Raw genomic sequence first — 13,280 nt, 5'->3', positions numbered from 1 at the left:
TCTGTTTACCTTTCTCCAGAAAGCTTTGGCTATCACTTCCATCACTCTCCACCAAATGCTCCTCTAGCATCATACTATCAATAGAGATGGTATCCAGAGAGACTTGCGATGGACTTCTTTTCATATTCTTGTAAGAAACAGAGAAGGCAGGAAGGCTGGATGGGCAGCGTTCCTTAGGCTTTGCACTTTGAAATATAAAAACATAGGAAATTACTGCTTTATATGAAGGGAATTTCCTAGAAGTTACTTTTAAAAATCCTCTAAACCAGATAAGATATAAAAGAAAAAATTCTGATTATTCTATAATCCTTTGGCAAGAAAGAGTTAAGCAAAGAAACAACATGCGTTCCTGTACATACGTGTCAATTATTTTCTCAATATATATTCTGTAACGTTTAAACTGAAAGTTAAGTAAGTTTTTTAACACAATTAGCTAACAGTTTGTTTTAGCTTTTACTGAATGTTATCACATACTTCAGAATTTAAATACTTTTAAAATTTTCATCTACTAGATGTTAACTTTCACTGACCATTACTAAAAGTACATGGCCAACAAGATTGATAAATATTTTCAAATTGCAGTAAAACTGGTTTAGTATTAGATCTTCTATACCTTGATGAAGGCTGGGATGTAAACATTCTAACTGAGGTCACTTTCTCTTTGTTGATTTCAAGCTCTTCAGATTCTAAGGCAGTTTCTGTTTCCAAGTCAGTGACTTGGTTAAGACAGCCTTCAGTTGTACCTTCCTGTTCATTTAACTTATTTGAGAACATATTTTTGTCATCCTCTTTATCAATGAAAAATTCAGTAGAATCTTCTCTCTTATTTAAAATGGACACTGAGTCTCTATGATGCAAGCTACTTTTGTCACTCAGAGGTCCACAGACCTCCTCTGAATCACTTCTACTAAAAAGTCCACTGCTTCCTCCTTCACTGGTATCTCCCAAACCTTTATCTGACGCATCATCTGAAAATGACATTCCTTTCTGAAAATCCATATTACTTTCTGATTTAAACAAAAGAGGATCCGTTAAAATGCCTTTGTTAACTTCAGCATTCATAGGCTTGCAGTCAGATACATAATCATGTACTATCTTATTACCGACTAATTTATTCTCTGAAGTAAGAGCTACTCCATTTCCTGAATGAGAGAGCTCTGATGCCACAGGGCTTTCTTTTTCCACAACTGGAGACTTACAAGGGTTTCCCTGAGTCACTGGGTGGAGTAGTAAGGCTAGTTCTGCACTTTTCAGCAGGATCCCAATGCAGATATCTGTTTGCTTTGCAGGTTTTCCTGTCACTGCTTCTACATCATTCCTTAAGTTTTCCAGGAGCAATACAAGGGATTCATGGAGAAACAGCAAAAAAAGATACTGATAATGATTGATCTGCATGCTTACATGTTTTTGAACATGGACAAGAACATGTACATCTGCATCAGAGGAAGAGCTTTCAGAAAGCACTCCTGAAGTGTCTGAGAAATGAGACACCTGAATGCCATTACTCAAGGGCTCTGACTCACTGCTGTAATATTCTTTTAAAAGTTTTTTACGTTGCAATCTATTAGCAAGATCGCTAGATTCACTTTTTGGAATGTTAAAAGTTGTCTGATTATGCAATAAAAGCTCCTTTTGTGACTTTGCAAATCTTAATGGCTGGCAAATCCAAAGGGAAAGAGGGAAAGAGTCCACAAAGCTTATTGGTCGGCCCTTCCCACTTTTTGTTCCTTCATAATCTATCCAAAACTGGGAAAAATGCAAGGCCCAAACATCAGTAGCTGCAGATGTTTTTAATGCATACTTATTCAATTTGGGGATGATATAACCTTTATAAACATCATGCATTTTAGTATCTTGTTCATGAGCATGTCTCTGAAAGATAGGATGCAAAAGATTAAAATTCTTCTGGGACTTAGGAAACGTTGTGAACGTTCTACTGAAAAATTCACAGTCTTTGAAGTTCTGAAACAAAGCTTCCAGATCAGAGTGTCTGCAGTTTGGCGAGTATCTTGTATTTGTAGCAATCATCTCTGAACTCTGAATGGAAATTGCACGAGGTTGATCTTTATGAATTTCAGGTTTATTTTCAGATGGGATGATGAACTGCAAAAGAAATGCATTTCATTTATTTATAAAGATATAGATTAAGAAAGTGTATAATTAAAAAAAAATAGCATCCACAAGAGCTAGAATACAGGAATATAATTATATACTAATTATATATTATTAATTACATATATAGATAACTCAAGTATACTAATACAGAACAGGGTTAAGTCAGGCTCACAGATTAACAGTTATATTTCTTCTAATTTTTAAGAGGGATACTGTGGCATCTAAAAATCAGTGTTTGTACAAAAACGTAAGGGACTCGGGTTTTTCTTCTCCGAAATATTTGGATTTAAGACAGCTATGTTAGACTGATGTGTCTTATTTCTTAGTTCACCTAAAAAAAACCCTAATCAACAAACCTTCTCCTCCAAAGCTTAAAATAAGGAAGGCAAAAATCTGATGTTCAGCTGCATTAACTAATGTTATTTCTCTAGAACAAACATGTAGAGAACAAAGTCCTCTACCTGAACTACAGCAAAGGGCCAATATGAAACAAGAAACATTAAGAATCAGTTTTAGAGAAGGCTTTCAGAGGGACTAGTTTCTTTACACCAGGCATTCCCTAGGAAGACCAAAGAGCTTTGATATACTACAATGAGAGGAACAAGGAAAGTCGTTTGTGTTAATATACAGAATGCACATATTTTTGCTAGTTATTTTCAGTTCTCAAGTTTTTCCTTTTGCTACGTCAGCTTCATTGAACACAGTGAAATAATGTGTGTTAATACTCCCAATTCAGATCTTCAGCTGAAAACACGAAACCACAAAAGAACCCTGCAACTCGAATTAGCATCTAAGACAAGTCTGTGTCCAAACCATCATAATTCGCGTAGTTTTCTAGAGCAATGCTGCTTACTGCATGGGTTATTTGTTCACTTATTCCTTAAGCTGCCTGGCTAATGGCTTTTCAGATTAAGAGAATGTCCTGGTTTCAGTTAGGACAGAGTTAATTTTCTTCCTAGTAGCTGGTAGGGTGCTATGTTTTGGCTTAGGATGAGAAGAGTGCTGATAACATGCTGATGTTTTAATTGTTGCAGAGGACCAAGCCAAGGACGTTTCAGCTTCTCACTCTGTCCTGCCAGTGGGCAGGCTGGGGGAGGTGCAGCAAGAGCTGGGAGGGGACAGACCCAGAACAGCTGACCCAAACTGGCCCAAGGGGTATTCCGTACCGTATGGGGTCATGCTAAACACTATATAGGGTTGGCTGGCTGGGGCACGGGGGATGACTGCTCGAGGTTAGGCTGGGCATTGGCCAGAGGGTGGTGAGCAATTGCATCGTGCATCACTTCTTTTGTACACATTACTATTAGTAGTACTATTATCATCATTATTATTGTTATTATTGTTTTCCTGTTTTAATAAACTATCTTTATCTCAACTCACAGGCTTCACTTTCCTGTTTCTCTCCCCCATCCCAGAGAGGGAGGGGGAAGGGTGAGCAAACGGCTGTATGGTGTTTAGCTGCTGGCCAGGTTAAACCACAACAGAAAATAAGCATTTTCTTCCAAAGAAGCTCAAAACCCCTAATCAATGACAGTATACCTTTAACATTAGTCCATCAACTCTGACATCAACATGTTCATCTGATTTTGAATTGTCATTTAACTTGTACATGGCCATGAACTGAATAAGACTCTGTTTTAAATCCAACACAAACTGGTTTAGCCAAAGAATACTTCTCTCATCCAGGGTGAACTGTAAAGCATTCAGCTGGCCATACAAATTTGGACATGGAACTAAAAGAGAAGACAAAATAAAATCATCAGATTTATTTATTTAAAGTGAGTGCAGACTTCCATTTCTATCTGTATTTTACAAAGGAAAAATATGTTGTTAGGGGATGCCTAAAGCAATACTCCTTTCTCTTCAAGCAACTATCTGAATTTTTTAATGTAAAATATTAAAATAGAATGGAGTCAGAGAAAAGGAAGAGGCTGTCCTCATTACAGAGAAAGGGCAGAACCAAGGAGATTTGCTGCCCTCATGTCCTATACCCAAGAAATCTACTGACATTTCTGTAATATAAAACAGGGCTCGTCCTGTAACACATTAATGAAATTAACTCCAGCAGATCTTTCATAGCATCTTATATACTACTGCAGTAGCTTGAGTTTTTATGTAGCCAGGCAGTGTAACTACAGAAAAAGCATGTATTGGAGAATGAGAAATTTCTCAGTAAAAATCACAGAACCATGGAATGGCTCAGGTTGGAAAGGACCTCAAAGACCATTTAGTTCCAACCCCCCCCCCTGCCTTGAGCAGCGATGCCACCCACTAGATCAGGTTGCCCAACCTGGCCTTGAACACCTCCAGGGATGGGGCATCCACAACCTTTCTGGGCAACCTTTCCCAGTGCCTCACATAGTGAAGGAAGTAACATAGTGAAGGATTTCCTCTTAACATCTATTCTAAACCTCCCCTCTTTTAGTTTAAAACTATTCCCCCTCGTCCTATCATTATCTGCCTGAGCAAAAAGTTGCTCTCCATCTTTTTTTGTAAGCCCCCTCTACCTAGTGAAAAGCTTCAATGAGGTAGCTTCAAAGCCAACCTCTTCTTCAGAGGCTGAACATGCCCAGCTCTCTCAGCCTTTCTTCACAGGAGAATAATAAAAATGCTGTGCATGTTTTCAGACTTAAAAAACAGTATTTATAAAAGTCAATATTTATAGGGATTTGCCAGGCGCAAGCACTGAGGAAATGAAGCACTATTATGTACTTTCAAATTCAGAAAACCACTGACCATTTTGAACTGTCAACCTGGAATCAATATTAAGCTTCATAAAGGGGAAAATTACATAAAAAAATATGTATCAGTACCAAAAAAAATCATCTTACTAGGAAAGTCTTTTCCATCTGGGTAGTAATATTCTGTGAATTCAAAATGAATAGCTGGCATTTCTGGTGGAAGATAAAGTGACTTTTTATTGCAGGAGACCAATGTTTTAGGAGAAGAACGGCACTGGTCTGCTGTTGAGACCTGTAAAAGACAGAAGATTAACTTCATTAATACATTATATTTTCATCAGTCATTAAGCATTTACTATTGCAAAGGACTGTCCCTGGCAGGGTAACATTCCACTACTCTCAGATGTAGATCCCCATCTACACAAAGTGCAAACAATATAAAACACCTGGTTAACTTCTAGTAGGAGACTACACAAAACAGTTGCACAAGAAAACTGTACAGTATTTATGGTACCAGATCCCCTTCACTCATGAAGCAGGATGCAGTAGGTCACTTTCAGAAGAATTCAGTAGGAGCCTAGAGTGATCTGATATCTTTACTGCAAACACCACAGTTCCTATACAAGCAATTATGCTAGGGCATGGCATATTTGCATACCAGTTGTCCAAAAAGGATCCCATATCTATAAGATAAGGGATCAATAAGCTAGATAAGTTTATTATGCAAATGTCATGAAGTCCTTGTACTGTCAAAAGGACAGATTCCAGTACATGGGCCAACTCTCACTTGCATACTGCTAGGCAAGGTGTTCAGCATGCAACTGCAAGGAATGTATATTTGGCTGTGCCCAAAGGTCTACTTTATAGAAGAATAAAGACACCACAGAACAATAATCTACTATTTCTGTTTCTCTACAACATAAATTGTGAGCCAAGGCGGAGATTGTCTTTTGATTTATATTTGATTCTAAATTTCATGGAATGTACATTGGTTTAAAACATAACTTGTCAAAACAAAATTCTTTAATCCAACACTTTGTAGGTTTGACTGCTAATTTGAAGTCGCCAAGTTTTTAATACTGAATATATGATATATGTAACAGTTTCACTGGAAAAGATGAACAGATAACCTTTATAAGCCTGCTTCACCTACGTACCTGTTTTCAGATTACAAACATCTCTGTATTAACGCAAATTTTAAAAAGTGATATATATCTAGAAGAAAAATATTGTAATGTCATTATTTATGTATCTTTTTTTTTGTAATGAAAAAGTAGTTGTGTAGGAAGGAAAGGGAGACAAGCGTCAGAAGAGTAGAAGACAAATGAAAACACTGACAGTACAAAAACACTTGAAACCCAGATGAAGGCTCCTGGAAGCAAGCTCCAACCTCCCACACTCTACCAGAAGCGATATGGAACAAAAGCCCTGGAAATTCAAACAAGAACAAACAAAATTCACAATGACTAGGGGAACACACAAGGCATTTTTGTGTGGACCTGAAATTTGGAGCTGGTCCTCCAATATCACTACCATTCTGCCTTAGAATTATACTCCTCTAATCCAGTTGCCTTCTATCAACACCAGAGTTAATCTGGACCACAGTCAGCAGTTAGAAAAACTAACTTAAACAAACAAAAAAATGGTTAAATTCTACTCAAAATATCACTCAGGGAACAGGCCAGAGAAAAATAAAAACCTTCATTTAACATTTCTTAAAAGCAAACAAAAAAAGACAACAAAAACTACATACTTTGAAAAAGATATCAGATATCAATAAAAGAAACATGAAGTACAAAATCACATTAAAATAGTGGGTACCTAACAAAGTATAATGAAGGATGAAATCCTAAATGTCAGGATTTGGGGGATGATAGAACCTGGATCCAAAACATAATCATGGTATTGTGGTAGGGTATCATGCAGTCAGGAAGGAAATATTCACCAATTTTAATACAGTAGAAGCAGGCCCATAAAGGTCTAATACAACAACGAATGGAAAGACGTCTGTTAAATTTCAACAACTTTAGAACTGTCCCTTAAAAAATGTGATTACATAACAGTCAAGGGCAAAGCAGCCTTTTTTACTAACTCAAAGAAATGTACCTGATATATATTGAAATCTGCAAGTCTAACCACAATAGGACTAGACATCAGTTTGCCCTTTGGTTGTTGGGAAGATACAGAGGAAGCCCTAGATGTTCCCTTCGGTATCTGATCCTTGCCTGTAGGAAAGAACAATGATGGAATCATTGAAAACAGTTGTCTTTACGGTAGTTTTAATATTGAATGGAATTAGAGCATTAGTGATGTAAGCAAAGTACCTGTCTGTAGCTTTTGAGGAGATACAGCAGATGGTGATGTGGCAGGAGAACCTATAACCTGATCCTTCACAGCCTGCTTAAGCAATTCAACATTGCTTTTGAATTCATTTAATAATTCTGTGGCCCATCCACTTCTGGCTTTAGTGGCATCACTATAATGCATCCAGTGATTGCAGTTATCTCCTGCAAATATCAGGAATGGGGGAAAATATTAACTCATTTTATTCAAAAGTTTGCTTCTAACTGGATAACAAATTTTCACTAGTTCACTACGTTTTCTTCAAAATACCATTCCATTGCATGCTGCAATTACAGAACAGGACTTAGAACAGATGTTACAACAAAAGTTACATATTGCATAAAAAACAAGTTGCACTGCTTCATAAATTCACTCATAAAATATAATATTGTTACCTGCCTTTTAACACCATTAGCTAATGCTCAAAACATCACTGGGTATTTCCAGTTCAGAGAAATTTGATGACACTAATTTCATATGATAGAAGATGTCAAATATATATGTACAGACATATATGTACACATGTGTATATATGTGTATATATGTGTGTGTGTTTACATACATATTATGTTTCACTGAAAAAAAAAAAAGTAAGAATTTTCCCATGCTCACTCTAATCTTATCTTCCCCAGCAGACTGCGTCCTAAATTGTTCCTAGTCTCTTTTCAGAAATGACTTTTTGTCTTGGTTCTTTAGCACCATCATGCTGCACAACCAAGAAGAAAACAATCACTATTCTAGCACACAGCCTTAAAAATCAGTACCAATGGAAATTCTTTTATTTATAGAAAGTTTCTGTTTGTAAAGCATTTAAAACTCTGAAAGAAATTGGGATCTCTTCTAAGAGACTCTGTAAAGTCTACTAACCTGTTCAATAGTAAGTATGCAATACAATTAACTTTTACCCGGTGGTACGTTGCTCTTTAAGTATCAGTATGTGAAAACTTACTTCATTTGGGACTTAATGAAGATTTGGAAACTAACTGTGGAGATGATTAATATGGTTGGCATCAAAATAGGAAAATGCCTTGAGAAAAAAATCTGATTTCAAGTTTAAATGCAAAGATGTCAGCATGGAAGACACAGTAAGGGAGAAAGGTACCGCAGGAGATGACATTTTTTCCCCATCCTCCTGCCTCATAACTGTTTAGATGGCTATTTGCATCTTTCTAGCTGAGGAAGAAGAGATGGGAAAAGGAAAGAAAACAGAAAGAGTGCAAGAGGGTAGAGGTAGATTAAACTCAAGTCCATAAGGATGGGTTTTTCCAAAACAGGGATAAAGTGGGGTCACCCCAGGCATATGCATATAAAGTAGCAGCATTATAGGGAAAGGTTTCATACTCTTCTTGGGAAGTCAGTATGGGTGGGTGCCTCTTTGAAGTACCTTTACACTAATGCATGCAGTATGAGGAACATGTGGAAGCAGGAGTAATTAGAGATCTGCATGCAGTTACAGGGCTATGATCTTATTGGGATCACAGAGACACACACAACTGAAACGCCACTAAGGATGGATACAGGTTCTTTGGGAAGGCAAGGAGCGGGAGTGTCCCTTACTGTGAGAGCGGTGCCTTGCGATGCATGATCAGCCAGCCGAGAGCTTACAGATCAGGTCATCTTGTCACGAAGACGGTGGGGCGCTCTTCAGACAACTGGAAGAAGTATCACATCCACATGCTCTGCCGAACCTGATTCTTACCAAAAAGGAAGAACTGGCCAGGGATGTGAAGGTCAGGGGCAGCTCCAGTTACTGTGAGATGGTGGAGTTCAGAATCCTGAGGTAAAGCAACAAGGCAAAAAGCAGAATGACAACCCAGTAATTCAGGAGAACAGACTGGTGTACTTGAAAGAATTTCATGGTATATAACCCTGGATAGAGGAGGGGTTCAGGAGAGCTGGTTGATTTTCAAGAACCAATTCCAAGCTCAAGAAAGATCCACATTGAAAAGCAGGAAATCAAGCAGAAGTGATGGGAGGCCTCTGTGGATGAACCAGGAGTTCCTGATTAATTTCAAATATAAAAAGGAAGGGAACAAGATATGGAAGCAGCAGCAGGTAACCCAGAAAGAATACAGAAGATGGGGTTAGGAATGCCGAAGCTGGACTCACAAGCTGACATGACATCTGTTAAGACAGGTGAAGGGCAACATGAAACACTTCTACAGGTGCAGGTGTATCAGCAGCAAAAGGAAAACTAGGAAAACCTTGGACTTGCTGTTCTTGAGCAGGAGACCAACTGATAAAGGACATGCAGAAGGCAGAGGTATTCTTTGCCTTCTTTGCCTCAGTCTTCACTGGTAAGACTTGTCTTCAAAAGTCCTCAGTCCCTGAGACCATGTGAAAGCTTGGAGCGAGAAGACCTTCCCCTCAGCAGAGGAGCTTTAACTTAGGAAAATTTTAAACAGATTAGACATGCCAAAGTCCACGGGATCCTGATGGGATGCACATGAGGGTTGAGAGAGATGTCTAATGCCACAGGAAGGCTATTCTAAATTATCTTTGAAATGTTACTAGTGAATGGTGATCAAGAGAAGTTCCTGGAAGGAAACAAGTGTCATTCCTATCTTCAAGAAAGAGAAAAGGAACAGCTTCATCTCAATTCCCAAGAAGGCAGCAGAGAAGTCAGAATCCTGAAAACCATTTCAAAACACATTAAGGACAGGAAGGTGACTGGGACTAGTCAGCATGAATTTATGAAAGGGAAGTCACGCCTCTTGAACTCCATAGCCTTCTACTGTAAGATGACTGGCTTGGTGGATGAGGGAAGAAAAGTGGATGTTGTTTACCTTAACTATTATAGCAAGGCTTTCAGCACTGTCCCAAGACATGTTCAGTGACAGAACGATGATGTACAGACTAGGTAAGTACGTGGTGAGGTAGACAGAAAACTGCTTTAACTGTTGGTTTCAGAGGGCTTGGATCAGCAGTATGAAGTCCAACTGGAGGCAGTCATTAGTGGTGGTGTATCCCAAAGGTCAATACTGGGTGCAATATAACTTCATTAATGACCTGGATGATAGAACAGGCTGTAACTTTGTAGATGGGAGAAACAGCTGATACACCAGGTAGTTGTGCTGCCATTCACAGAAACCTCAAAAGGCTAGAAAAGTGACCTAATAGGAAGGTCAAAGGGAAATCTAAGTCCCAGACATGAATAGCCCATGCAACTGTACAGGCTGGGGGCTGACCAGCTGGGAAGTGGCTTTGCAGAATAACCTGGGAATCTTGCTGGATAGGATCAGCTGCACAGATAAGGGATCTGGTATAAGCTTCTGTGAGAGCAGGTCTGGGAGGACCAGTAAAGAAATGGATTGCTGTACAGACAGGTTTACAACATCCAGCAACAGTCTGTCTTATGTTAGGATTATCACAGTCAATGGACCCACATCCCACTTCACTTTTCTTAAGTACTATGAAAGGCTGTTGGAAGGATTGATGCTCAATGGATTACAAGAGTATCTTACAGCACGTGCACTCCCATTAGTCTTGCTGTGGTAAGGAACAAAACAGAACCAAAAACCCACAATAGCTCCATCTGCAAATATTATTATTAATTATTGAGGACTTCTTCCTGAAGAGTTAATTGCAATTCCCAGAAAGACTATACCAAAAGAAGCATTTCTAAATATTCCATGGGCCGGAAAAGTACAAAACTGGTGACAGTCTCAGAGATATATAGTTGTTTCCTCTTTGCCCACTGTTACAAAGTATTAATATGATGTTTTCTTTAACGACGCAGTATCGCAGCATCTAATCTCAGTAGGAATGCTCTGCATATCAGATGACAGTACCAGACTCAGCAGTACATATAAGCATGACACCTACATGGGTAGAGAACTCCCTTTGAACTTACAAAATTAAAAAGTGCTCTTTTTTCCTAGAGTAAAGGGTCTCTCCCACCTCTTACCCATAGAATTTGGGTTTGCCCATAGAATTGCCACATTATTCTAATATAGTGAGAAGATAACAACTTCTTAAATTAAAAAGAACAAGTTCTGGCATGGGCCCTTCCCCTCCACAGACTGGACCAAAGAGGAGCACCCTCCTACATGTTTTTGTTGTTGCCTGCTGTTAGAGAGACTTTGATTTCTGCTACTTAAACGTACTGTATGGAACACCGTTTAAGACTGCAGGAGAACACTACCTTTACAGATGACTGTTTCCATCTATGTTTTCATGCTGTGAGAGTCATGCCCCAAGTATTCATTTCTCTTAAAGCATTCTCAGTCAGCTTCTAACATGCCCATCCAAGAGCCTACTGCTTCAACCTGGCTAAAAATTCTTCCAAAAGAAAAAAAAATCTAATTATTAGTCTACTTCCTCCATGTCTTCCTCCTTTCAAGAGAAGACCTCACAGAAAGCGTAAATAGTGAGACCAGATGTTCCCCTAGACATTGTAGAGTACATGAAAAACAGTACATGAACAGCTGAGTCACAAGACAGGCATGTTAAACACCTGTGACTTGAGTTCCCACTTTCACAGGAAAAAAAACTAGCATTACACAGTTCAACTGATACTGGGCCAATCTACAGAAATGAATATGCTGCTTGTCTAACCCATGCTAAATTACTATAAATTTTTATAAGGTGCTATAACTATACTTGCTACTTAGAAATGCAGTAGACTGGCATTAAATGATTCCTTCTGCACCCATGAGTGACAAGAATGACCTGCAGCAAACTACTGCTAATTCCTGTCTTTAATGCACATGGATATCACTCCAAAGAGACTGGTTTGTGTTTGTAAAAAGCGAAACAAAAGCACAATGCACCCAATCATCCAAGCAGAAGTCCCCCTCACACTGACATAGATTGCATTTGATCACAAATTCAACAGCTGACCTCTTTTGTCTCCTTTTCTTTTGTTTTTTGATAATTGGATAATTGCTGCTGGAATTTTATTTTAAGACTTCTGAAGAACAGATTTACTAAGAATGCTTTGTAAGAAATTCTTGGTTGGAAACCGCTACCAGATGTTTAATAAATATTCCCCAAAAATATAATGAAATGCTGCCCAACTGACTCCCTACACACTAGCGTTCTTAGTTATGAAAAAAAAAAAGCAGTTTGTAAATGCCCATAAAATGATACGACTTCTATATGGAAAGAAATCTGCCATATTAGAAGGCTGCATCTGACTCCTGTAGGTATCCAACTAGTGAATTCTCAATCTGCTTTCTCCTGTCAAAACACATTTTTTTTCACATCAGAAAAGTGCGAACACCATTTTGTTGGCCAAACGAAACAGTGAACAGGAAAACTGTTTGGCCTAGAATAGTTCATTTACACAAATTTAATTGGTTCCAGATTGGTTTTGTTGCTTCATTTTGCATACTGAAAGTGTGTATTTCAAGTGTTTGTAAAACTATTATTATTCAAGCCATATACACATTTTTATTTTTTAATTTTAGCTATGCAGTTCCATTTACAGGTAGTTCAAAAAAATGCTCATTTTCATACCTGCTTTGTGAAATGGATAATAGTCCACTGTTAAATAGCTGAAAGAAAGCTGCATGGCCCCTCCTGTGACACGTCTATTTGAATCTGTAAAATAAAGCAATGCTCAGCTCTGCAGATCTTGGATTTAGAACGGTCATTCTAATGGTCCCTGAAACACCTAACAGCTATTCTTTCTTCCCCCTCTACTATCTCTCTCCCCCCCTACAATCTCATCGACTTCCCTCAAAATTTTCATTCAGGTCGTCTTCACTGCGTTCTGAAGATCAGCTTGTAGAAAGAAATCCATGTTCTGTCCTCAGTCACTACTAACAAACTGCATATTATTTTAAACGTTACTGAAAAATAAAGGTAACTAACTCTTTGTATACATAATCCTGCAGTTTTTCGAAACAAAACTTTTCATACTGAAGATTATGATCAAAGACAGATGTACAAGAATACTGTAAATACAATCTGTTTTCTCATCTGACAAATATTCCTGCAGTAAAGAGGGATTCTGAGAATCTCTCTGTCCTGATTCTCCACTAAAATTTAAAACTTCATGAAAAAAAAAAAAAAAAAAAAAAAAAGGAAAGAAAAAGGATTGAAAAAAAGAGATCTTTCTGAGAACAATAAATCTCAACTTCAGTAGACATTTCCTTGCATGTAATTTATCATCTCTAGCCAGTGAGCTGTATGCTC

The 13,280-nt window shown here is 38.1% G+C and overlaps 1 protein-coding gene across 3 annotated transcripts in view; it reads right to left on the bottom strand.

Annotated features, from left to right (window-relative positions):
• Positions 1 to 13,280, bottom strand: part of BLTP3B (bridge-like lipid transfer protein family member 3B) — a 54,695-nt gene that overhangs the window by 12,893 nt on the left and 28,522 nt on the right. For 2 of the 3 annotated variants that reach the window (XM_027452528.3, XM_072036174.1), the window contains exons 9-15: positions 12,600 to 12,683; positions 7,121 to 7,303; positions 6,903 to 7,021; positions 4,947 to 5,088; positions 3,655 to 3,848; positions 614 to 2,103; positions 10 to 185 (exon numbers count right to left, since the gene is read on the bottom strand). In XM_027452528.3, coding sequence (XP_027308329.2) covers positions 10 to 185; positions 614 to 2,103; positions 3,655 to 3,848; positions 4,947 to 5,088; positions 6,903 to 7,021; positions 7,121 to 7,303; positions 12,600 to 12,683 — 2,388 coding nt within the window. The remainder of the gene's footprint in view (positions 1 to 9; positions 186 to 613; positions 2,104 to 3,654; positions 3,849 to 4,946; positions 5,089 to 6,902; positions 7,022 to 7,120; positions 7,304 to 12,599; positions 12,684 to 13,280) is intronic. The other variant, XR_003495793.3, reaches the window with a different exon arrangement.

Source organism: Anas platyrhynchos, chromosome 1 (assembly GCF_047663525.1).
Source record: "Anas platyrhynchos isolate ZD024472 breed Pekin duck chromosome 1, IASCAAS_PekinDuck_T2T, whole genome shotgun sequence".
Taxonomy (NCBI): domain Eukaryota; kingdom Metazoa; phylum Chordata; class Aves; order Anseriformes; family Anatidae; genus Anas; species Anas platyrhynchos.
Note: the sequence above shows the minus strand (reverse complement) of the source record. Positions and strands in the feature narration are given on the sequence as shown.